Source organism: Oncorhynchus tshawytscha, linkage group LG29 (genome assembly GCF_018296145.1).
Source record: "Oncorhynchus tshawytscha isolate Ot180627B linkage group LG29, Otsh_v2.0, whole genome shotgun sequence".
Lineage (NCBI taxonomy): Eukaryota > Metazoa > Chordata > Actinopteri > Salmoniformes > Salmonidae > Oncorhynchus > Oncorhynchus tshawytscha.
The window spans coordinates 21,489,755-21,515,845 of NC_056457.1; the positions used below are offsets into that span (position 1 = coordinate 21,489,755).

At 41.8% G+C, this 26,091-nt stretch overlaps 1 protein-coding gene across 3 annotated transcripts in view; it reads left to right on the plus strand.

Annotated features, from left to right (window-relative positions):
- The window catches only part of LOC112227750 (polypeptide N-acetylgalactosaminyltransferase 11), a 46,380-nt gene that overhangs the window by 13,964 nt on the left and 6,325 nt on the right, over positions 1-26,091 (plus strand). For 2 of the 3 annotated variants that reach the window (XM_024392594.2, XM_024392595.2), the window contains exons 2-10: positions 4,682-4,978; positions 5,761-5,884; positions 6,943-7,109; positions 7,392-7,517; positions 8,793-9,042; positions 10,791-10,908; positions 13,739-13,891; positions 15,535-15,753; positions 17,663-17,767. In XM_024392594.2, coding sequence (XP_024248362.1) covers positions 4,720-4,978; positions 5,761-5,884; positions 6,943-7,109; positions 7,392-7,517; positions 8,793-9,042; positions 10,791-10,908; positions 13,739-13,891; positions 15,535-15,753; positions 17,663-17,767 — 1,521 coding nt within the window. In that variant the 5' untranslated portion in view covers positions 4,682-4,719. Of the gene's footprint in view, positions 1-4,681; positions 4,979-5,760; positions 5,885-6,942; positions 7,110-7,391; positions 7,518-8,792; positions 9,043-10,790; positions 10,909-13,738; positions 13,892-15,534; positions 15,754-17,662; positions 17,768-18,216; positions 18,832-26,091 lie in introns of those variants that run through there. The other variant, XM_042308747.1, reaches the window with a different exon arrangement.

A 26,091-nucleotide genomic window follows, 5' to 3' on the forward strand; every position in this document is an offset into this window, starting at 1 on the left:
TTGTGGGTGCCTAATCCTTATTGTGGCTAGCTTCACAATACATAACTCGGTCCAGTCGAGCCTCACTAGCCAGATGAAGCTAGCTGGCTGCTTATAACGTTAGCTTCGGGCAACAGGGTTAAGTAGCTGGCTAGATATTTATTTTCATGAACTGAAGTTCAATTTCAATAGGCAAACAACAAGTTCTACCTAGCTAATACTTACTCACAAGGATTCCTAAATCATTGCTAAAATAATGAAAATGTCTGCAGTTTCTATTTGTTTTCAGGCTGGTTGTATTGGTGCAAGCTAAAGCTAGCTACTCCAGAAGTTGCAGTCAAACAAATAATGCTTTATTACCAACGCGGTATTGTAAACACATCGTTCATGGCCAGTGTTTGCTTGTTTGCAGACTTTTATACAGCTTTGACAGTGCTACTGATAGTAGTGGTGACGCTTGGCTTGCACGTGCAAATTCAGAACCCACAACATTCTATAATGGAACTGTTATTTGACGTGGCAAATTGAAAGCTTATTTGACGCGTTTTTTGACCCGTAAAGACCCAAATGGCGTTACATAGTATGTCAGTTATGACACGATTACTGTGTAACTCCAGCAGGGCATTTCTCTTTTTTTCTTACTCTTTCAAATGACTGCTCGACTTGTTGACTGCTCGATCCACACAGCAGACATTGTGGGCTAGGTTAGGAATGCTGTGTTGCACATTGTAGTGCAACATTTTACGTGGCGTCATTACGTCATATCGGTGTGTGCGTCAGCTTTGACATCGGTTTTGCACATCTGAGTTAACTAAACATCATGTTGGCATTTTTATCTAATATTGTCCGATTCCGATATTGTTGCATTCCTACTAATTTCCTTTGTTTATTTACGAAAGTAGAAAGTATTGGGATTCTTTCTCATACTTTGGTACCACCTAGATGTGCTGTTGCAAAAAACAATTCCCACCTTTTTAAAACAATGTCTTTTTTTGGTCAAAAGGCAGTGGGGCAGTATAGGCTACATGTGGGCTGTGAGCGGCGGCACGAACCGCTAGACCACCCAAGCCACATGACTCACCTCTTGAGGTTGGCCATGGATTTGCCATAAAGCATGTTGCACTTGGTGTCTTTCCTGTAGCATTTGGCAGACTGTGAGCCTGTCCACTTCAACTAGGCCTAATGAGTGATTCCTCATGAAACCAGAACAAAAAAGGACCATGATTTGGGTGATTTACCAAAATGTAAACCATATAGTCCCTTGGCGGAAGGATTGTTGACATTTTGTATCTAAAAGCATCATTGAGAAAAAAATCATCAATGTTGGCATACAGTTGAAGTCGGAAGTTTACATACACCTTAGCCAAATGCATTTAAACTCAGTTTTTCACAATTCCTGACATTTTAATCCTAGTAAAAATTCCCTGTATTTGGTCAGTTAGCTTCACCACTTTATTTTTAAGAATGTGAAATGTCAGGATAATAGTAGAGAGAATTATTTGTTTCATCACATTCCCAGTGGATCAGAAGTTTACATGGACTCAATTAGTATTTGGTAGCATTGCCTTTAAACTGTTTATCTTAGGTCAAGTGTTTTGGGTAGCCTTCCACAAGCTTCCAACAATAGGTTGGGTGAATTTTCGCCGATTCCTCCTGACAGAGCTGATGTAACTGAGTCAGGTTTGTAGGCCTCCTTGCTTGCACACACTTTTTGTTCTGCCCACAATTGTTCTGTGGGATTGAGGGCAGGGCTTTGTGATGGCCACTCCAATACCTGTGGTTGAAAAATGAGTTTTAATGACTCCAACCTAAGTGTATGTAAACTTCTGACTTCAACTGTATGTATGCCATTTTGGCCATGTGACCCAGGCCCCCTTTAGACTCCATAACCTTCCGTCTATAGGTGCTAGAAAGCTAAACTTGTTGTCGTATGGAACTTTACCGCTTACTCTAATATGTAGGCCTATTATTTCATGGTCTAATCCTTTCATCACATGCAGTGCTACTGCTTCCATATTTATTTACCTATGGCGTTGCACTTGTTCCATCTCTCCCAATTGTTCTTCTGTATGACTCTGTGTCTGTCAGTGTCTGTCTTATTCCTCTGCTCATCTTCCCATTTTCAGCTGTGTTTCTTGACATTCCTTTTCACTGGTCTGACTAACGAGCCACTAAGTGCCACAGCAAAACAACACTGTGACATCGGTGTGCGTCTTGTCACCAATTAATCATGCTTAGGCCGTAGTCTGTTTTTCAGAGGACTTGCCTTGTTTCCACCCTGCTGTCCTCATCTGACAGAAATTGTGATGGCGCAAATCCCCCAGACTTGGTTCTTTTGTTGTATTAAATGTTACTCTTAAGATTTGTAAATATATTTGAATGCAGTGCCAAAAGCCCACATAATTCCAACCAGACTGGTTAAAACGCACATATCTGAAATTCCTTGTTTTTCTGCCGGGGATGGGGGGGGGGAAAGAGTAAGGTGTAAATTATTCGTGATGTTTGTTGGTTATAAATAGCTGTGCGTTTCCAAAGCGTTTTGTGTTTGAAGTAAAATCCTCATCTGGATAATTTATTTGAATGCGTGTCTATAAAGTTCAGGCTATTCATAGAAACTATTGACCAGATCTGAGTTCATTGAAGTTTTGGAGAACTCACTTGATGCATAGCAGAACTGCTTATATGCACAGCAGAACCCCCCTCCTTTTTGTAGGCCTGCGGACGAACATATCTTTGTAGTTTTTTTAGGAACTAAGTCCGGGCCTCAACATACTGTTGAGAGTTAGCACCCTATGTATTCTACTTTTCTATTATGAAATGTGGTTGTGCATCAGCCGTCACTCAATTAGCCCATGTCAGCTACAATAGTGTAGGTGCCAGCTATGTAAACTTGTAGAAAGAATGGTCGAATTACCGACTGGCGTGGGGCACATTTGAATATCAGTTATCATATTAAAAACGGCAAACATTTGCCTCCACCCTATGGCAAAATGTGTAGAACAAAGGGGACGAACTACGAATATGGTGACGAGGCCAGCCGCCTTTTGGCACACCAACTTAAACGCCAGTTAGCCTCATCTCTCAGGTATGACTCCTCATGTAATCTTACACGTGATCCCTCTAATATTAATTCAACTTTTGTGTCATTTATATTATATCCTCTACCAATCTGAACCCCCATCAGATAATATGGTCATGGACAACTTTTTTTAGATAACTTGGATATCCCATCCATTGATATGGACATGAGTGAAGTTCTGGACAACCCTCTGCATCTTGATGAGATAACAAAGGGTCTAAAGTTAATGCAAAGTGTCAAGGCCCCAGGCCCTGATGTTTTCCCTGTCGATTTGTATAACACCTTCTCCGATCAACTCGCCGCCCCATTACTATTAGATATGTTCACCGACTCGTTATCACAGGGCTCCCCCCTCCCAACTGTAACTCAAGCCTCCATCTCACTTATACTTAAAGATTAAGATCCGGTGGAATGTGGTGGATATCGGCCCATTTCACTTTTGAACGCTGATGTTAAAATATTAGCTAAGGTTCTAGCATGCCGGTTGGAACCGTGCCTTCAGGATGTCACATCTGATCATCAAAGAGTGACAACTGTTTTCCAATGTACGTCGGCTTTTGAACATTATACTCTCCTATCTCTCCAGACCGCAAAATTGTTTCTCTTGATGCAGAGAATTCTTTCGACCAGGTGGAGTGGGATTATTTATTTAAGATTTTGTTTTTGGTCCAATTTCATCTAATGAAATATGTCTGCTCTATTCTGCTCCTACGGCTAGCATACACACCAACATTCAAAATACTTCCCCCTCCCCCCCTCCCCAGAGGGCCCCCCTTTTGCATAGAACCTCTGTCCTTGGCCTTAAAATTATCACCATAATTCACTGGAATCCACCGAGCTGGTGAAGAGCACAGTGTTGCTGTATGCCGATGATCTATTATATCACTAACCCTGTAAACGCTGTCGATGACAATGCATATTTTAAACACGTTTGGATCATTCTCAGGTTACAAATTGATCATTCAGAAAGTGAATGTTTTCTGATCAACCCTGCTGCCAAGCAAATTCATCTTGGAGCCCTGCCTTTCCGTCTGTCGCCCCTCCTATTTGGGTGTGGATATAATACACTCTCTGGCTACTCTCCATAAAACTAACTTTGCAAGCCTAGTCACTTGAGTTAAAGCGGACTTTAACAGGGATAGTCTGCCTCATTAGCTGGCAGAATCCAATCTGTTAAAATGAACATTTGACCATTTTACCGTTTCTATACCTTTTTTCAATGTCTTCCGATCTTTCTGCCGAAGTCATTTTTTTGAAATTTATTGTGTATGTATATTAATATATAATTTCCAATTATATGTATGCTGCTTTTGTTAGAGGGAGGTGGTTCAATAAGTATAGGGGGATAAAAGGATGTATCTGGTCAATTTGTATTTCTTTATGTCCAAAAAAATGGCATGAATTTAGCTGTAAAGTGCATATTTTCTCTACCATGCATGGCAAAAAGTGCAGGTTTAAAACATTTTTTCTTCTTCTCTGCTGTCAAGGGGTGGGGGGCGCTAAAATGGAGTCAGTACGGCCCCTCACGATGAGTTCCGTTTTTTTTGTTGTGGCCCCCACCTCCAATGTTGCCCATCCCTGATCTAGACCTTTAACCTGTTGCCTCTCTGGTTTCCTCGACAGGGGCCTGAGCATGGACCGCCGACAATGCTAGTGCTACCATGGGCAGCGTCACACTGCGCTACTTCTGCTATGGTTGCCTCTTCACCTCTGTGACCTGGTCCGTCCTGCTCTTCCTCTACTTCAGCCTGAGCCAGGACAGCGGCCGGCCCTCCTTCAGGAATGTGCCCATCCAGGGGCCCCAGGCCAAACGCTTCCAATCACGCTTCACCAGGAGCCCTGGAGGAGGCCAAGAGCAAGGCATCAAGGCAGTCCCTGCAGCAAGGGGCAACAAAAAGGCCAATCTCTCTCCGGAGATGGGTAAGTGAGCCCTTCAGAGCATGAAACTTGTAAAAGATCTCTCATCTATAAACAGAATTTAGGAGAGGTGTATGTGAGAAGGAATGTTCTGATGATAGGAGTTTATAAATGGTTGTTAACAAAGTTCATGTGAACTGCCTCATAACCAGCTGCATTGCCTTCAGAATTTCACACATCCAGAATGATGAGCTTAAGCTCCACAAGCTCACTCGTACTCATGACAGATTCTCGAATGGTTAGGACATTTTGAAGGTCTGTATTATTCATTGGTCCCCAAGGGATGCTTGTCATGTTGGCTTGCTCCCATGTCAACTAATGAAACATTTAACAGGCAGGCAGAGTGATGTGAAAACGATCGGCTCCAGAGTGTAGCCTAGACGATTCCACGATGCCTTTATGCGTCAATGCCCATTTGGAGCTGGACAGTGAGAAACACAGGACCAATCAAGCTAACCATAATTCATTACCGATTATCGTTGAGCAGGTTCGGTTGGCATTGAGTTATTATTATTATATATTTTTTTACCTGTCCAAAGCAGGCGCAAAGAAAGACATTGTGCATTGCAGCAATACAAAGGCATGTTTGAAGTGTCTTTGGATTGAAGTGAGGCCTTCAGATGGCTGTTGAGTGAGTTGTTTCCATGGAGTTACTAAGCAAAGCCATTACCACCCACTCAGGATGAAGGCTGCTTGTGTTACCATGGCAATGTGGACCAGCCTAACCACCCCCAGTAGTGGATGCATCCTTTTTTCTTCTCTCCATCCTGTTTTTTCCTCTTCAGGTATGATTTTTAATGAGCAAGACCAGGAGATTCGAGACATGGGCTATCACAAGCACGCTTTCAACGTACTTATCAGCAATCGACTGGGCTTCCACCGAGACCTCCCCGACACTAGGGACGACAGGTGAGTGAGAGAGCGACAGCGTGTGAGTGTGGCATATATTTGGGTTTATTGACTCTGTGAGAGTGAACGTCTGACACCGACGCAGCACTTTGCAAGCCATCATGAAGGGCAACGGTAGCCAAAGGTTAAATGGGAAATTATGTCAATCTCTCTCTGCCTGCCCTGTTGCCCCTACGAAATCCAAATACAAGGCATCTGTCTAGAGATGATTTGGTTTAGCACTGGTCTGAGGCTAACAAGTAGACCTGCAGCTTGGAGTATTACCGCATGTTATTTGTTAAGATGAGTTGCTTGTAAATGCAAAAACGAATTGGCTTGGTCAGTCTTGACAATCATTGGTACAATCGGGTGGTTTTAAGAGTTTGTAAATCCTGCTTACTCAGCAGACATGTTAGGATAGGGCAGAGGGTGAGTAGTTGAGGCATAATATGTTACATAAGCAAAGGGTAAAAACTGTTAATGTTTCCAAGGGGCAAGGCTTTCACAAGGTTGAGGAAAGCTCTGTAGGTGTGACCGTCATGATCCAAATGTTTCACTCCAAGCTGCACAGTGAAACAGCATGAGAGTTTTATGCATGCCATTACTAAAGATGGCGAATACTGATCCTAGTTATGTTTGTCCCTGTCAAATTCCTAGATAGGACTCTAGTGCCCAAAATACCGTTTTAGCGTGGGCAGCGCCATTGAATTTTCACAATTTTGAAGTAGTCAACATGGTGGAACTTCTTATGGGTAAAAGGAAGGATCACTTAATTCCGTACATGTCACCAGGTGGGATCAGCCAATTTAATTATACTAGTGAGGAAACATTCCATAACTGCAGGTGGCAGTAAAATTGCCAACCTTGGTTTTGTAACTGATCAAACAACACACTCTCGGTGGCTGTTGCACCCTTCAGTTTGTTTACCAACTCCTAGAAGTAGTAGTAGAAGAAAATGTACTACAGCCTCGATGGTGCTGCCCATAACGGGACAGATGCAATGTCTATGGTCCCTGTTGTGACACCCAGGACTTGGCTAATATGTGTTGGTGGCCCCGCCCACCCCCTCTGTCTCTCAGGTGCCGAGATGGAATCTATCCTCTGTCCCTCCCCACGGCCAGCGTAGTGATCTGCTTCTTCAATGAGGCGTTCTCCGCCCTCCTGCGCACCGTGCACAGCGTCCTAGATCGCACGCCTGCCTACCTGTTGCATGAGATTATACTGGTGGATGACAGCAGTGAACTAGGCAAGCTGCTCTTTTCAGTTGTCTATTTAGGATGTGAACTCTTGGGTTTTGTTCAGGCTCGCCTGAGCCAGGTAGACTATAACAAGGCCCAGTAAATGATTGGATGCTGTCGTGGACTGTGTGCTTCAATTACCTAGTTGGTGATCAGGCTACTGTATTGTGTTGACGTTATCGAATGCCTGTGTGTAAATGAAGTCAAAGATCTTGGATCTCAATAGCATCTATCTGTATAAATTAAACTGAGCTCCATCTGAAAGCTTCTGTCCTTTCCCTCCACCACAGCTGACCTGAAGGAAGACCTGGACATCTATGTCCAGCTCAACCTCCAGGGCAAGGTCAAGGTGGTCCGCAACGAGAAGAGAGAAGGACTGATCCGAGGGAGGATGATAGGGGCCTCTCATGCCACAGGTGAGCCCTCCCGAGACCATAACTCTTCACTAATGTAACATATGCCCCCTGAGGCAGGGATGCAGGTAAAATAACTATGTTTACTGTCTAGTCAAGTTCCACACGGAAGTAATATTGTTGTATTATGATCAGCTGCAGTAGGATGAGAGGAAGAGGCTACAGAGGAATCCAACAGTGTGCGTGCACCGCAAACAGTGTGCGTGCACCGCAAACAGTGTGTGTGAACAGTGTTGTGTGTGTGTGTGTACGTGCAAATGTCAAATCCCTGTAGATGTGTACCTCTAACCCCAGGAACCACTGAAGATATCTTGCCTCTCGGATACTAGAAGTCGACCGATTAATCGGAATGGCCGATTAATTAGGGCCGATTTCAAGTTTTCATAACAATCGGAAATCTGTGTTTTTGGGCGCAGATTTTTTATTTTTTATTTTTAATACCTTTATTTATCTAGGCAAGACAGTTAAGAACACATTCTTATTTTCAATGATGGCCTAGGAACGGTGGGTTAACTGCCTCGTTCAGGGGCAGAACGACAGATTTTCACCTTGTCAGCTTGGGGGATCCAATCTTGCAACCTTACAGTTAACTAGTCCAACGCAATAACGACCTGCCTCTCTCTCGTTGGAGACTGCCTGTTACGCGAATGTAGTAAGCCAAGGTAAGTTGCTAGCTAGCATTAAACGTATCTTATAAAAAAACAATCATAATCACTAGTTAACTACACATGGTTGATGATATTACTAGATATTATCTAGCGTGTCCTGCGTTGCATATAATCTGGACTGAGCATACAAGTATCTGACTGAGTGGTGGTAGGCAGAAGCAGGAGTGTAAACATTCATTCAAACAGCACTTTCGTGTGTTTTGCCAGCAGCTCTTCGTTGTGCGCCAAGCATTGCGCTGTTTAGGACATCAACTCCCGAGATGAGGCTGGTGTAACCGAAGTGAAATGGCTAGCTAGTTAGTGCACGCTAATAGCGTTTCAAACGTCACTCGCTCTGAGCCTTCTAGTAGTTGTTCTCCTTGCTCTGCACTTTTACTTTCTTCTCCAACACTTTGTTTTTGCATTATTTAAACCAAATTGAACATGTTTCATTATTTACTTGAGGCTAAATTGATTTTGTTGATGTATTTGTTCTTAATAACTGACTTGCCTAGTTAAATAAAGGTAATAAAAATGTTCGTCCTTTATCGGATACATCCACACTGGCCATGCCACCCCTCTCCCTGTTCTTCTCCATCCTCTCTCCTGATTTGGTGTTTACTTTCTGAAGGGGAGGTGCTGGTGTTCCTCGACAGCCACTGCGAGGTAAACGAGGCGTGGCTATCGCCCCTGCTGGCGCCCATCCAGCGGGACCGCAAGACGGTGGTGTGTCCCGTCATCGACATAATTAGTGCCGACACGCTGGCCTACAGCCCCTCCCCCATCGTCCGGGGGGGCTTCAACTGGGGGCTGCACTTCAAGTGGGACCCTGTGCCCGCCTCAGAACTCAACGGCCCCAACGGAGCACTGGGCGCCATCAGGTAACCTCCTGGCGGGAAACCAACCAGACCTTGTCGGGAATATATGATTTGCTCAAGGTGTGGAAATTGCTGAACCCAAGGATAAGGGTTCAGCAAATCAGGAGAGAGGATGGACTTCTATATTTAATGGTTTAATAGACAAACAATACGGAGACGCACGTTCCTCTGAGAGGTTCCAATCTGCCCCATTCCAAAGACGAGACAGTCGTTATATGCTCATCCATATCTCTGTTCTCTCTCCAGCTGCCTCAGTGCCTAGGCCCTGGTCAAAACATAGGCAACTTGCAAGGCCAGAGTGAACCATGGAGTAGACCTCTCTATCGCTTTAAAATGCCTATAGTTTAATTACAGCTATCAGCCTTATCCCCAGGAATGTCACTTAGACAGCGCAAACTCCAAGCTAGGTTTGCCGCATTATAGATGCAGAGGAACCAGTATGCACCTGAATGCACTCAACAAAAGTATGTTCTTGTTTCCCTAAATTGTATTATGAAAGCATAACTGTACTATTGTATTTTATAACTTAGCTGGTCATGTTGGCAATAGAACAGGATTTCAAATGATGCTCACCTGACCCAGATTGCGATTTATAATGGACCTTTTGGATTGCTTAAACAACATTAATTGTGTGCTAGTGAGGAGGCAGGGTTGTTTTCAAAACAACTACAAGTATGCTTGCTCTAGTTCCTCAACAGCACAGCTAGGAGAGACAAAAAAAACACCTTATAGTTAACGTTTGAGTCATCAAAGTGCATTGAAATGACTTAGGAACTGTGCACACTTTGGAGAGATGTTTTGGCCACTTGGAGACACCAATTAGACACTCACTCAAACCCTTGTCATTTCTTTGTCTTATGTTGCACCTACCCCACATTACCATGAATATTCTTGTTACTGAATGTATCCAGAATATATTCAACAAATGTGTCAAAGTACAGTAAATGTAAAATGCACATAAAATCAGTGTGCTGTTTGGATTCAGTCTGTCAGGGGAACTGTTGTCTCAACTTTGGTCTAATAATTTCCCTTTATATTGCTACCAATGTTATGCATGTTTTTTCATATTTCTGCATCCATATAGGCCAATTCCATAGAGTATAAAGGGTTAATGCTCAAATTGATTGGGAATAGCTCAGATCCCCCCCATTTGTTTTGATTTCAGCGTGCATGAACCTGATCAATAAAGCCCATGTGATATAGAGTTGTGTTCCCATCCCCTTGTTATGGAGTCATGTGAAAGCTAATTAGTGGTCATAGTAGGGCGCCTGAGTGCTTTCAATCCATTACTATGGCGTCTGCCGGCTTTAGCCTTAAGTTCTTCTCGGACACCCCTTAGTGTAAAAAAAACCCCACAATCTCTCAGTTTCGCTCAAATGCTTGTGTTCTGGGCTTTCCATAAGAACATAAGCCTACGGTCACACAGATGCATGAAAACGCATTAAATCGGATACGCATTCATCATGGTCCGTCATCGTCAAATTCAAGTCAATTATTTTCTGAAGTGTTGGATACGCCCAAAGGCCGGAGTTGTGTTATTTGTTTTGACAGACAATCACCTCTGGCGATCTGTCAAACGGATGGCTCCATTAGGAAAAAAATACTCTCAGTCAGTAATTCTCTCTGGTCACAGCCTGACTAGAAGACAGAGGCATTGTTTTCTCACACATTAGTGGTTGCGCTGCAGGTACTACCTTAAAGGATACTGATGTAGCGACAATGCCGACTCACACTCTGTCTTACTCCCCCAGGTCCCCCACCATGGCCGGTGGTCTGTTTGCCATGGACAGGAAGTACTTTAACGAGCTGGGCCAATACGACAGCGGCATGGACATCTGGGGTGGCGAGAACCTCGAGATCTCCTTCCGGGTAAATAAAAGGGTCACACATACTCACTGCCTTTTCACACGACACAGTCCGTCTCCGTAGTGTGTACACTCTGTCACATAACATACACAACATGTCTGCTTCATGTTATTCTTAGGCAGGGTACAGATGCTCTGAAAGTGACACCCACCCTTTCAATTGAACATATTTTTCCCATTTTAGGAGGGGTGCCAAATCAACTAGGTGGGGAGCACACATGCACCTGGTCAAATGAGCTGTGACACGTCAACCACTCATCATAAGCTCAAGACACTTGGTTTATTTACCCATGTTTTGGCTCAGTTAGTCTAAGGCTTTGCCCTGGCAAAGTCAAGCTTTTCTTCCCCTTAGAAAAATACAGAATTAAATCAAATGTTTTAACTGACAGCCAAAGGCAAGTTTATTTCTCTATATTACGTTTTGTTCCATTTGAGTTGGATCGCCGCAGGCTGGCAACTATATATTGGCTTGGCTACATGAATCTCTACAACAAAAATTCCTTTCTTGCCTCAGAGTTTTTAGTTACTTTTACCACATCAGAGTTGGACATTTCTCTTCCAGTCCTGTTTGAATATTCTTGGCAAGACTACCTTCTCATGTCTTGCTATGTTACCCTACTTGAAAAGAGAGTACAGTATATTTTTCTTCACTAAGGAAACGTTATGTACAGTGCATTTGGAAAGAATTCAAACCTCTTGACTTTTTCCACATTTTGTTACGTTACAGCCTTAATCTAAAATGGATTAAACATTTGTATTTTATTTGACCTACACTGAACACTCTATAATGACAAAGCAAAAACAGGTTTTTAGACATTTTTGCAAATGTATTAAAAATACAAAATGTAAATATCACATTTACAAAAGTATGCAGACCCTTTACTCAGTACTTTGTTGAATCGTCTTCGGCAGTGATTACAGCCTTGAGACTTCTTGGGTATGACGCTACAAGCTTTGCACACCTGTATTTGGGGAGTTTCTCCCATTCTTCTCTGCAGATCCTCTCAAGCTCTGTCAGGTTGGATGGGGGTCATCGCTGCACAGCTATTTTCAGGTCTCTCCAGAGATGGTCGATCATGTTCAAGTCCGGGCTCTGGCTGGGCCACTCAAGGACATTCAGCGACTTGAAGCCACTCCTGTGTTGTCTTGGCTGTGTGCTTAGGGTCGTTGTCCTGTTGGAAGGTGAACCATCGCAAGGTCCTGAGCGCTCTGGAGCAGGTTTTCATCAAGGATCTCTCTGTACTTTGATTCGTTCATCTTTACCTCGATCCTGACTAGTCTCCCGGTCCCTGCAGCTGAAAAACATCCCCACAGCATGATGCTGCCACCACCATGCTTCACCGTAGGGATGGTGCCAAGTTTCCTGCAGATGGGACACTTGGCATTCAGGCCATAGAGTTCAATCTTGATTTCATCAGACCAGAGACCAGTGCTTTTTGGCAAACTCCAAGCGGGCTGTCGTGTGCCTTTTTACTGAGGAGTGGCTTCCGTCTGGCCACTCTACTAGAAAAGCCTGATTGGTGGAGTGCTGCAGAGATGGTTGTCCTTCTGGTAGGTTCTCACATATCCAGAGGAACTCTGGATCTGTCAGAGTGACCATCGGGCTCTTGGTCAACTCCCTGACCAAGGCCCTTCTCCCCATGATTGCACAGTTTGGCCAAGCGGCCAGCTCTTGGAAAAGTCTTGGTGGTTCCAAACTTCTTGCACTTAAGAATGATGGAGGTCACTGTGTTCTTGGGGCCCTTCAATGCTGAATAAATGTTTTGGTACCCTTCCCCAGATCTGTGCCTCGACACAATCCTGTCTCGGAGTTCAACTGACAATTTCCTTCGACCTCATGGCTTGGTTTTTTCTCTGACATGCACCGTCAACTGTGGGACTTAAATATAGACAGGTGTGCCTTTCCAATCTTGTCAAATCAATAGAATTTACCACAGGTGGACTCTATTCAAGTTGTAGAAACATTTCAAGGATAATCAATCGAAACAGGATGCACCTGAGCTGAATTTCGAGTTTCATAGCAAAGGGTCTGAATACTTATGTAATAAATAAGGTCTTTTTTTTCTTTTCTAATTTGCAAAAAAAAAATCTAGACCTGTTTTCACTTTGTCATTATGGGTAAATGCTGGAGTATAGAGACAAATTAAGTTTTAGCTTAACTGTCCAAATAGTAGAGGGAAGAAAATATGTAATCGGTTTTAGAATAAGGCTGTAACGTAACAAAATGTGGAAAAAGGGAAGGGGTCTGAATACTTTCCGAAAGCTCGGTATGTGAAACATTGTCAGATTACATGAACCATATGGCTCTGTGCTCTGGGAAATGGAGAAATGGAGCTGATGTTTGGTCAGACGTTATACACTCCCCTACATATTTATTTGGACAGTTAAGCTAAAACGCTGAATATTTGCTCTATACTCCAGCATTTTTGATTTGAGAAACTGAGGCAATCGTACAGAACGTCACTTTATTTAAAGGTATTTTCATCCATATCTGTTCTATCATTTAGAAATGAAAGTAGATTATGTATTCCCCCCATTGGAAGGTGTTGTAAGTATTTGGACAAAACAAACTGCAAATGCGTTCAACAAGTTTGTAGAGTCATCTTCATAGTGGTCTACTTGGCCATAGTCTGCTCCTGCATGGATGAAGTAAAAGGGGTTTGAGTGTTTCTATATAGAAGCTCAGTCATGAATGTGTGTGTGTGTGTGGTCTACAGTAGGAAGTTATTCATATAATATAGCTTAGATGAAGTGCGCTGGCGCTCAAACCAAGAATTCAAATATTTACTGAACTGCTGAATGTGTGTTAATACAATGCATTTGTCTTTTCTCAGATCTGGATGTGTGGGGGCCAGCTCCTGATCATTCCCTGTTCGCGGGTTGGTCATATATTTCGTAAACGGCGGCCCTACGGGTCACCCGGAGGTCAGGACACCATGGCCCACAACTCCCTGCGCCTGGCCCACGTATGGATGGATGAATACAAGGTACATGTACAGAGTAGTAGTACAGGCTGGGCGGTATAGCGTATTTTACTCTATACTGGTATTTGATGCATGGACCAGTTTTGGGTTTTTACTTTTTTATAACGGTATTTCAATGTTTGGTTTGTTTAATGTGCTATGCCGCTACGCAGGGTCGTCTTTCTCCTTCCACACACACCAATCCCAGAGTGCTCTACCACGAGTCACAACCATTTCACTTGCCGTTCACTCACAGTGAGTGTCTGCATGGTCAATGCTGCAGATACAACAAGATGGTGACAACGATAATGATTTCCATTTTGCTCCTTAATATAAATCCACAAGCGTTCTATAAAAATCTAATCCATGTTTTTTGATGAAGTACACAGTTTTGCAGATGTTATTGCTGGTGCAGTGAAATGCTTATGTTTCTAGCTCCAACACACACAATCCAAAAAACAAACAAGAAATATCATTAAAAACTAGCCTACCTGGTTAAATAAAATAACACTTAATGTGTTACCATGCACTGCTCATAAACAATATTTACAAATTGTATTATTCAAAAACCTAAAATACTGTGAAAAATATTGTGATATGATATTTTGGCCATATCACCCAGCCCTAGTACACACGATTGAAATTCAGTCCTAAGTCACCCATTCCATGCTGGTGGCCTGTAATAGGTAATAGCCAAGACTGAAAACCACTGATCTGAAGAAATCCCTTTTCACACCTTATTTTTTCCCAGAGGCTTCTATTATAGCCTCCAAGCCATCTATGGTCATAAGCAAAGGATTTCTTCTAATTACTCTCAGCTCCATGTCTTGATCAGCACAGTGATGTTTGTTCCTTTCCAAGCTACAAAGGAGAGCTATAATTGCTTTCCACGGACTGAAAATTGCCGATCTAATTGGAAAGTAAGCTAATACCGTTGTGGTCTCCCTTTCACACCTCATCGTCTCACAACGATTGAGTCTGAATTTGCTTTCTCATTTCCCCCTCAGTGTGTGGATGGTTATTGTTACCAAACTAAGCAGTGTGCACAGAGGCCTTGAATATTATTAGTTAATAGTTAATCATCATTACTTAGACATCTTGGTTCCTTAGGGGCACATGAGGCATCCACGAGAGTGCCGCTGTTTCCGGGAAGATTATGGATGCTGCCGTGTAGTCTCTCTTCTGTGCTCTTTGCCCAACTTCCATTAGTTTCTTTCCACTTTGAAATGATATACAGTACATTTGAACTAAGCGTGTGATTCATAAATTGCCAACCCCCCCCCACTGAATTCTTAGTACAGCAGAGTAGTGTTCCAGAGGGTTAAGATGAGGTTAGGGTTCTGGCTTCTCAATCACCACACTAATCTGGGACTGGGACAGGCTTTTTTTCTACGTAAACAGCTGGCCCAAATCAGGATGTATCAAACAGATTCTCAATCAAGGTAAACATATTGGTTTTATTATTGCTTAGCCCAATTTCAATCTTACCTCCTGAAAGAGTCTTGCACTATTAGCTAGTGGTTTATTCAGCTTTTCTGATCATGTTTGTTTACAAACCAACTTTAGTAAACCATGTGCTTTTACAGACAACTGAGATGCAGCTATATTAATTGTGGAATAGCAATAAACCTCACCTATTTTTTTTTTTTTTGGTCTCGTCCAATCAGGAGCAGTACTTCAACCTTCGGCCGGAGCTCCGGGAACGCGCCTACGGTGACATCAGCGAGCGGCAGGCGGTGCGCCAACGGCTGCAGTGCCACTCTTTCAAGTGGTACCTGGACACCATCTACCCCGAGATGCAGGTGGCCTCAACCCACAACAAGCCTCAGCAGCCTGTGTTCGTCAACAAAGGTCTCCGCAGGCCCAAAGTGCTGGAAAGAGGCCGGGTAAGATAGGCCAGCTGGCTAAAACCCCGGCCCCCTGTCGCTCTAAACCGCTGTAGACTCGCTCTCTCCACTAACCCACTAAAGTAAAGTTGAACTTGTGCTTTATAGCCAATGGTCGCATCAACCATAAGAGTTGGCCATACAGCACACTCTGATCTGAGACCAGGCTAGAGCTATGCTACTGTCCACCATAGAAATAGTCATTTCACTTCTATTGTACGCTACATCATGCCTCAAAATAACACTGTTCAAACTTCAGCACTTCACTTGCAATTTAGTGTAACAAAAGGAGGCCAATTGGTCGTCTTCTAGCAATACATCACTCTCCACCCCCAGATTTTGTCTTAAGTAGCTGGGAACTGACAATTTTCTGCCATTACTTTTACACAGTTTGTTTTTCACCAATAGAGCCATGTGTTGTTGACGGTCAACCCTTGCCAAAGAGGCCAAACAATTACACCTGAAATGAAAAAGAATAGAATGTATGTTCTCAATCTCTTCGATTTAAGCTGTAACTCTGTATATTTTTCACACGCAAATAGCCCTATAGTTGTACATTAAATAAAGTTGCTTGTTAACTGTGAGTGATGCACCTTCAATATGTATAAACAGCAGCTGCTTCCTGATGGAAAAGAGGGCATCAGAAGTTGTAAACGTTAACAATATCCCATGTATGATAAGGTCAGAAAGCATTTAAGAATGCAACGCAGAAATACCTGAACATTCTTCAAAAACTGAGGGAAAGCAAAAATAATCAATACAACATTATAACATACTGCACCTTAAGTTTTTCTTATTGAATGAAATGGAATAAATGCCATATCCAGTCAGCAGGGGGCAATGTGGTGTTGCACAAGTCATTTAAGGAGTCCCCAGGTTACAGACACACACCACTTAGAAGCTCAGAACTCAGGAATAGATAAGTTATCCTGCTTCAAGAAGACTAATAGGAAATGAGTTATGTACTGCAAGTCGAACAACCAACAGCTCTGCTACGTCAGTCTCCCAGAGAGAACGTTCATATTCTAGTTAGTCTGGAAGGAAAGATCATGCATTCATAGGTGAATTCTTAAAATGCTTGGTTTCTGAAGATATAAAGTTATGGAAATAGGCAAACTTAGCAATGAGGCAGTTGGTGCAATGCGTTGAGATAATCCCCACATTTTTTCAAGTGACTTACTGGAGCAATTGGCTTTAAGTGCCTTCCTCAAGGGCACATCAACAGATTTTTCACCTAGTTGGTTCTGGGATATTAACCAGCAACCTTTCGGTTATTAGTTCAATGCTCTTAACCACTAGGTTACCTGCCGCCCTAGTGGCTGGGTGTTGGTATATTGTGCATTTCAGTGCCATATTCTGGACGTAACTTCACATATTCACTTGGCATATTCTTTGCAGTAGCACTGCACAGATAATCAGATCTTACATTGCCTGAAGCTGTGTGTAACGTTTCCGGAATCACATTAATAAAACTCAGATGTGGAGTCAGGCTGCTATACATTTTTTTTTTTATCCAGAGCGACTTAGTCCTAGTGGGTGGGTGTTGTTTTCGGGCGGCAGATAGCCTGGTGGTTAGAGCGTTGGGCCAGTAACCGAGAAAGGTTGCTAGATTGAATCCCCGAGCTGACAAGGTAAAAATCTGTCATTTCTACCCCTGAACAAGGCAGTTAACCTGCTGTTCCTAGGCCATCATTGTAAATAAGATTTTGTTCTTAACGGACTTGCCTAGTTAAATAAAGGTTAAAAAATAAATAAATACACTATTGAGTGCATACATTTTCATACTGGTCCCCCGTGGGAATCGAACCCATAACCCTGGTGTTGCATGTGCCATGCTCTACCAACTGAGCCACATGGGACATGAGCTGGAATACAACTTCTAACCTCTTCCTTCTCCTTTTCTCTTCAGCTGCGGAACCTGCAGGCTGACAAGTGTCTGGTGGCTCAAGGGAGGCCAAGCCAGAAGGGGGGTGCCGTGGTGCTGAGGGCCTGTGACACACACAACCTAGAACAGGTAAAGTAATGGCGTGTTCAAAACAACTGGGAACTCTGAAAAATGGTTTTGAATGGTCGTCCAACTCGAGTCTCTTTCTAGAGCTCTGCCATGAATTCACCTCATATTTTTCCGAGTTCCCAGTTGTCTTGAATGCACCATAGTACTTGACTCTGCTTTGCGTCTCTATGACACTGGGACTCATGACAATACATGTCATTAGTAATGATGTGGGCCTATGACATTCTACAGTGATGATAGAACCATAACACAAGCCTGGCCTGTTAGGGTTAGAACGTGAAATTAGTTCCATTTCATCCTCGTATCCCTAATCTATGCTTTAATTTCCTTATTTCAACTGTTTCTGGCCATAATTACTTTTGTAAGAGTGTACCTTGGCCACATGGTTAAAGTGTAGTATCTCAAGCTGGATGTACATGAACTGTACCAGTACCTCCTTCTCACTCCAGGATCTCATGGTCAGAGATGAGTTTTGTGCACACTTACTGGAAGAGTCATCCATCTTTTCTGCATTCAACTGAAAATGACTGTTCCATTAGGTCCTCCACTTTCCTGTGTGTGTAAAAATGGTGCAGAGTGAGTCACTCCCTGTGTGTGTCGGGTAGAAGTTCAGCAGAGGCTGAAGCTACTGCAGTTCTGCACTGTGACACGCATTCTCCCCCTCTTGCTCTCCCTCATACGGACCACTCTCTCGCTTTCTGTATTCTCTCTTTCCATTTGAACCCCTCCCCCTCTGCGGCACTGAGTCTTCGGGTACACGATGAGGTCAACAACTTCCGCTGTGAACGGGTGTTTGAAATTGTCTGCTGACAAGTGAGGAGTGAAATGTTGACATCCAAAAATGAAGTATTATATATTGGGAAGTAGTTTCGTTTTTCATAAATATTAGGAGTATTTAAAGTTGAAATTCTGCCATTTTTCTATTCTGATTTTAAGTCAAGATCTACATTTATATTAAATTCTCATAAGGTTATGGTGTTTCTGTAATAGATTACTTTACATTCCTCACTCGGGTCTGTACCACATTTGACCGTCTTGACTTATTCCACATTTTGTTGTATTACAGCCCTAATTAAATATTTTTCTCACCCATCTAAAGCAAATATTATTTGTCACATACACATGTTTAGCAGATGTTTTTGCAGGTGCAGCGTAATGCTTGTGTTTCCAGCTCCAACAGTGCAGTAATATCTAACAATACACACAACCTAAAAGTGAAATAATGGAATTAAGGAATATTAGGATGAGCAATGTCGGAGTGGCATAGACTAAAATACAGTATATACATATGAGATGAGTAAAGCAAAAATATGTAAACATTATTGAAGTGACTAGTGGTCCATTTATAAAAGTGGCAAGTGATTGCAAGTCTATGGGGCAGCAGCCTCCTAAGGTACAGGGTTATTACATAACCGGGTGGAAGACGCCTTGTGATGGCTATTTAACAGTCTAATGGCCTTGAGATAAAAAAAAAACAGGTTCTCGGCCCCAGCTACACATAAGTGAAAATGTTTTTATCCATTTTTGCAAATGAAATACAGAAAGATTTAATTTACCTATAGTATTCACACCCACTGAGACAATACTAAACTCAGCAAAAAAAGAAATGTCCCTTTTTCAGGACCCTGTCTTTCAAAAAATAATTTGTAAAAATCTAAATTACTTCACATATCTTCATTGTAAAAAGGTATAAACAACCCATGAACATGCACCTATGGAACGGTTGTTAAGACTCTAACAGGAAGGCAATTAAGGTCAGTTATGAAAACTTAGGACACTAAAGAGGCCTTTCTACTGACTCTGAAAAACACCAAAAGAAAGATGCCCAGAGGATCCCTGCTCATCTGCGTGAACTTGCCTTAGGCATGCTGAAAGGAGCCATAAGGACTGCAGATGTGGCCAGGGCAATAAATTGTACTGTGAGACAGCGCTACAGGGAGACGGAACAGACAGCTGATTGTCCTCGCAGTGTCAGACCACTTGCAACAACACCCGCACAGCTCTGGAGAGAGCGACGTCATCAGAGAGCACAACATGACACTGTACTGTCTACACTCGGTTTGTTGTTTACATTAAAACTTATTCATTAACTCGATTTTAATCCAAACTAAAGTTTTGTTATTAAGGATTCCACAACGCGGTTAGCCTTTACGGCTGGGACTGCAAGTTTGTGTTTGTTTTTGCGTGGATTCCGCGAGTTCTAGCTGGCTGTACTACAAGACACTTGTCATCGCTGTGGGAAAGACTTTTGTTATCTTTTCGTAAAACAACTGGCTCTATACTGCAACCAATCTGGATACCAAGGAGATCGTGAGGGAAATCGACGAGTACCAACAGCTTTACGCTATGGAGGAACAACATAGATCCGACCACCTCACAAAATAACTAAATAACCCGACAAAAAAAAGAAAAACGGATTAATCTACAGATCTACAGACACGGACAATTTACTTACCATTGAGGTAGAGGCTAGTGCTCTGGCTGGAATCCATGCAACAATGGAAAATTTGTGTGAGAAGGTAGCAGGGCTGAGGGGGGAGTTTGGCGTTCAGCCAGAGTGAAATTCTCAAGCGCCAAAGAGAAAACGAGACACTCACAGCCAAGGTAAAAATACACGATTCCAACATGAATTCTCTACTCAGGGAAAACAGGGTGATGGAGACACTACTAGACATACAAATTTGTAGCATGAGTGAAAAATCACTTTTTTTCTGGTATTCCTGAGGACGCATCCAATAATCCAGAGGGCGCGATCAGAGAATTTATGAAATCCGCATTGAACCTTTCTATAGAGACTAAACAAGGTGGCTTTCCACCGAGTACACAGACTTGGAGCGACAAGACCAAGGGTCCCCGACCGATCATCGCAAAATTTGAACACTACCAACAAAAGGAGCTGATCAAAAGCAGAGGAAGGGACCAAATTCGGTCTCAATGACCAATTTCCAAAGGAGATAAACGAACTTCGTAAGAGACTGTATCCGGTACAAAGACAACAAAGGATGGATGGTTGGCGTGCCTTTATTATTGTGGACCAACTCTTTATAGATGGACAGCTATTCCGAGAGAGCTCCATAACACTGTGGCTGTATTAAATTCTACAGGGACTTCTACAGGTTACGAAAAAAAAGAAGGTATGGGAACTGTTTAAAATATCTGAACATTATGAAGTGGATATGCACGCACACACACACGTACTCAACTACATGCTTGCTTACACATACACACCTGATCTCGCTCTCTATTCTCTCTCTCTCGCTATTGTCCAACTGTTTTATAATTTAATGTGTTTGTCTCTTATGTATTTGTCTACAAGTTTATATATGTTTGCAACAAGCAAGGGGAAAATATCAAAATAGGGGCATAATAACATATTGTACGGAATACATTTGTACTGTAGTGAAGCAGTCTAGAATTAATGCAAGGTCTCCCATGATCATGTGAAACATCAATTGCTATGGAAATTCTGGAATGTGTTTTTCAATTATGTTAATGGTAATTATTATGGTGATACGATATGGATCACAATTTGAATATTACGGCTATACGCACTACATGTTACATACAGATACTCAAACGTGTAAATTGGCAGAGTTAATATTTATTTGGACATCACACATTATAGCCTTACTCTTAAACCGACATCATATCCAATATCACACACATAATTTGTCTAACATCTGTGGCATTGGCGAACAGGCAAGGGAATAAAACAAATATTGCTAGAACCTATTTCTTGAATTCTAAATATCAGACATTTGAAAGCTCTAGTTTTGACCTTTTATAATACCTCTGATGGCAGTAACTTTACACAAGCACTAATTATGGTCAATTTAGCCTGAGAATAGTATCTACTTATCGTAAGGGGTGAAATAAGTTTAGCTAGTTATAATTGCAACGGTTTGGCAGATTTAAAAAAAGATCAGTCTTTACATGGCTAAAAGAAAATTAATATATACTGTTTACATACTTTATATACTGAAACTCACTCTACATCCTTAGATGAAGTTGCATGGAAAAAGGAATGGGGTGGTGAAATAATTTTCCGTCATGGACAAAGGAACTCAAAGGGTGTGATGATATTAATGAACAAAATTTTTTATCTGAATGTGCAAATAATCCGGAATGATTCGCAAGGAAGGTGGATTCTTTTGAATATGAAAGTGGACGAAAAAGAGATTTGGCTCATTAATCTATAAGGTCCAAATCAGGATGATCCACACACAGGATGATCCACCAATTTATTGAACTTACAGGCAACAAATGATCTAATCATTATGTTAGGAGACTATAATAGTGTTAAGTACCTCCATGGACCGTAAAGGTAATCACTATACAAACTATCATCACTGTGCCCTTAAGGAAATCACAAATATTGTGGATATTTGGAGACTAAAAAACCCTGACCTAGTGAGATATACATGGACACTTAATCAAGCTAGTCGTCTTGACTACTTTTTCTCTCTTGCATCAAAGGTTAAAGTTTTAATAGGAGACAGAATGCGATCGGATCATCATCTAATTGGCATTCACAACTTTTATAGATGTTCCACGTGGACGGGGGATATTGGAAATTTAATCAAAGTTTACTGGAGGACAACTTATTTTTATCTAAGACTAAAGAAGTTAACTGAATTTTTCCAGTATAGGTTCAGCAAATCCCTTTTATTGTTTGGGATACCTTTTAAATGTACCTTCAGGGGTCATTCAATATTTATCAATAATAAAAAAAGCTGTTTCTGGCTAAAGAAACAAGACTAACAAGGGAAATCCATGAACTAATAGTACAGGTAGATAGAAATAAAACAATACTACAGAGATACAAAATAAGCTAGAGGAAAAACAAAAATAACTTGAACTTATTCAAGAACAATCTAATGTAATCTATTACAAAAATAAAGCAAACTGGATGGAATATGGAGAAAAATGCACAAAATTCTTCCGCAGAAACTCGTTACTGAAGACTGAGTCATCTAGGATTCTCCGAATTTATTTTAAGAGGAAGCTAATTATTTTAGGCAGATATTCTCTTTTCTGTCTCATCCTTTCCCACTGAATGAAGATTACGGTAAGGAATTCTTTCCAAATAATATGAGATGGAAAATTAACAAATGTACATAAAGATCAGTGCGAAGGCCAAATTAGAGGAAGAACTTTTTCAGGCTATTAAATCCTTTCAGTCTGGAAAAACCCCAGGGCTTGATGGCATACTGGTAGATCAAGTATTTTTTTATATACTAAAAGCTCCATTGTTTAACTACTACTATAGAAATGGTAGTCTGTCAGGTACTCAGCAGGAAGGTCTGATTTTTCTCATATTAAAACAAGACCCGGTCGATCTAAAAAAAACTGGAGGCCCCTTACACTTCAATGTTGTGATGCAAAAATACTAGCAAAATGCATAGTACTCAGAATTAAAAGGGTTTTACCAGGTATTGTTCATCCTGATGAGACAGGTTTTTTACATGGACGATACATTAGAGATAATATACAACAACTACTAGAAATAATAGAACATCATGAAACATGTAAGAAGCCAGGAATGGTATTTATAGCGGATTTTGAAAAGGCATTTGATAAAGTAAGACCGGATTTTATTTATAAATGCCTCTTTTTCTCAATTTCGGCAATTCTCTTATAAAATGGGTAAAAATAATGTATAGCGACCCCAAGTGTAAAGTAGTAAATAACGGCTACTCTCTACAGAGAGTTTTGAATTGTCAAGGAGTTAAACCAGTCTTTCCGCTGTCACCATATCTATTCGTTATGGCCATCGAAATGCTAGCTATTTTTTTTATTTCACCAGGTAGGCTAGTTGAAAACGAGTTCTCATTTGCAACTGCGACCTGGCCAAGATAAAGCATAGCAATTCAACACATACAACAACAGAGTTACACATGGAATAAACAAAACACAGTCAATAATACAGTAGAACAAAAGAAAAAAGTCTATATATAAAAGTCTATACAGTGAGTGCAAATGAGGTAAGATAAGGGAGTTAAGGCAATAAATAGGCCATGGTGGTGAAGTAATTACAATATAGCAATTAAACACTGGAATGGTAGATGTGCAGAAGATGAATATGCAAGTAGAGATACTGGGGTGAAAAGGAGCAAGATAAATAAATACAGTATGGGGATGGGCTATGTACAGGTGCAGTGATCTGTGCGCTGCTCTGACAACTGGTGCTTAAAGCTAGTGAGGGAGAGATGAGTCTCCAGCTTCAGAGCTTTTTGAAGTTCGTTCCAGTCATTGGCAGCAGAGAACTGGAAGGAAAGACGACCAAAGGAGGAATTTGCTTTGGGGTGACCAATGAGATGTAGCACGCGCTCCAGCAGGTATGAGTGAGTGCTGCTATGGTGACCAGTGAGCTGGGGATAAGGCGGGGCTTTACCTAGCAGAGACTTGTAGATAACCTGTAGCCAGTAGGTTTGGCGACGGGTATGAAGCGAGTGCCAACCAACGAGAGCATACAGGTCGCAATGGTGGGTAGTGTATGGGGCTTTGGTGACAAAACGGATGGGACTGTGATAGACTGCATCCAATTTGTTGAGTAGAGTGTTGGAGGCTATTTTATAGATGTCATCTCCGAAGTCTAGGATCGGTAGGATGGTCAGTTTTACGAGGGTATGTTTGGCAGCATGAGTGAAGTATGCTTTGTTGCGATATAGGAATCCGATTCTAGATTTAATTCTGGATTGGCGATGCTTAATGTGAGTCTGGAAGGAGAGTTTACAGTCTAACCAGACACCTAGGTATTTGTAGTTGTCCACATATTCTAAGTCAGAGCCGTCCAGAGTAGTGATGCTGGACGGGCGAGCAGGTGCGGGCAATGATCGGTTAAATAGCATGCATTTAGTTTTACTTGAGTTTAAGAGCAGTTGAAGGCCACGGGAGGAGAGTTGTATGGCATTGAAGCTCGTCTGGAGGTTAGTTAACACAGTGTGCAAAGAGGGGCCAGAAGTATACAGAATGGTGTCGTCTGCGTAGAGGTGTGTCAGTGAATCACCAGCAGCAAGAGCAACATCATTGACGTATACAGAGAAAAGAGTGGGCTCAAGGATTGAACCCTGTGGCACCCCCATAGAGACTGCCAGAGGTCCGGACAACAGGCCCTCCGATTTGACACACTGAACTCTATCAGAGAAGAAGTTGGTAAACCAGGCGAGGAAATCATTTGAGAAACCAAGGCTGTTGAGTCTGCCAATAAGAATGTGGTGATTGACAGAGTCAAGCCTTGGTCAGGTCAATGAATACAGCCGCACAGTAATGTATTTTATCGATGGCGGTTATGTCGTCGTTTAGGACCTTGAGCGTGGCAGAGGTGCACCCATGACCAGCTCTGAAACCAGATTGCATAGCGGAGAAGGTACGGTGGGATTCGAAATGGTCGGTAATCTGTTTAACTTGGCTTTCGAAGACCTTAGAAAGACAGGGTAGAATAGATATAGGTCTTTAGCAGTTAAATGCTAGTAATAGGGGTTGCAACAATTTCAGCAGATAATTAAAATGAAATCAGATCCAATAACAACATTAGAGGATTAGAAATCCAAGGTTTAAAAACAAAGGTGTCCATGTATGCCGATGACTCAAGTTTTATGTTAAGTCCGCAAGCTAGATCCCTGCAATGTCTCATTAAAGATCTAGATAACTTTCCTGTACTCTCTGGACTAAACCTAATTATGATAAGTGTACAATATTACGTATTGGATCCTTAAAAAATACAACTTTTACATTACCTTGCAGCTTACCTGTAAAATGGCTGATGGTGAAGTAGACATACTAGGTATTCATATCACAAAATATATAAATTAGCTCTCCACAATGAATTTCAATAGAAAACTTGTAAAAATAGACAAGCTCCTGCAACCATGGAGAGGTAAATACCTGTCTATTTATGGAAAATTGCCCTGATTTTAACTCCTTAGTCATATCTCAGTTTACTCACTTACTTATGGCGCTGCCTATGAATTGGGTGGGTTGAGATGATTAAATATAAAAGCACTAAACCTCAAAGCTTCACTCATTCAAAAGTTTTATTTGAACCCTAAATGGTTCTCAAGTAGATTAATAAGAAAAGCTCATCCATTGTTTAAAAATGGCCTTTTTTGCCTTTGTGCAGGTTGCCATGTCTCATTTTCAATTTCATCCCCCTGAAAAGATGGAACAAATATTATGGCTGAACTCAAATGTGCTGGTTGATAAAATACCTGTATTTATGGGAAAGATGTTTGAAAAGGGTATTTTGTTCTTAAATGGTAATGGTAGAGTTATGTCCTTATCAGAATTGTACAGGAAGGTCTGCTCAATCCAAGAGTACAACA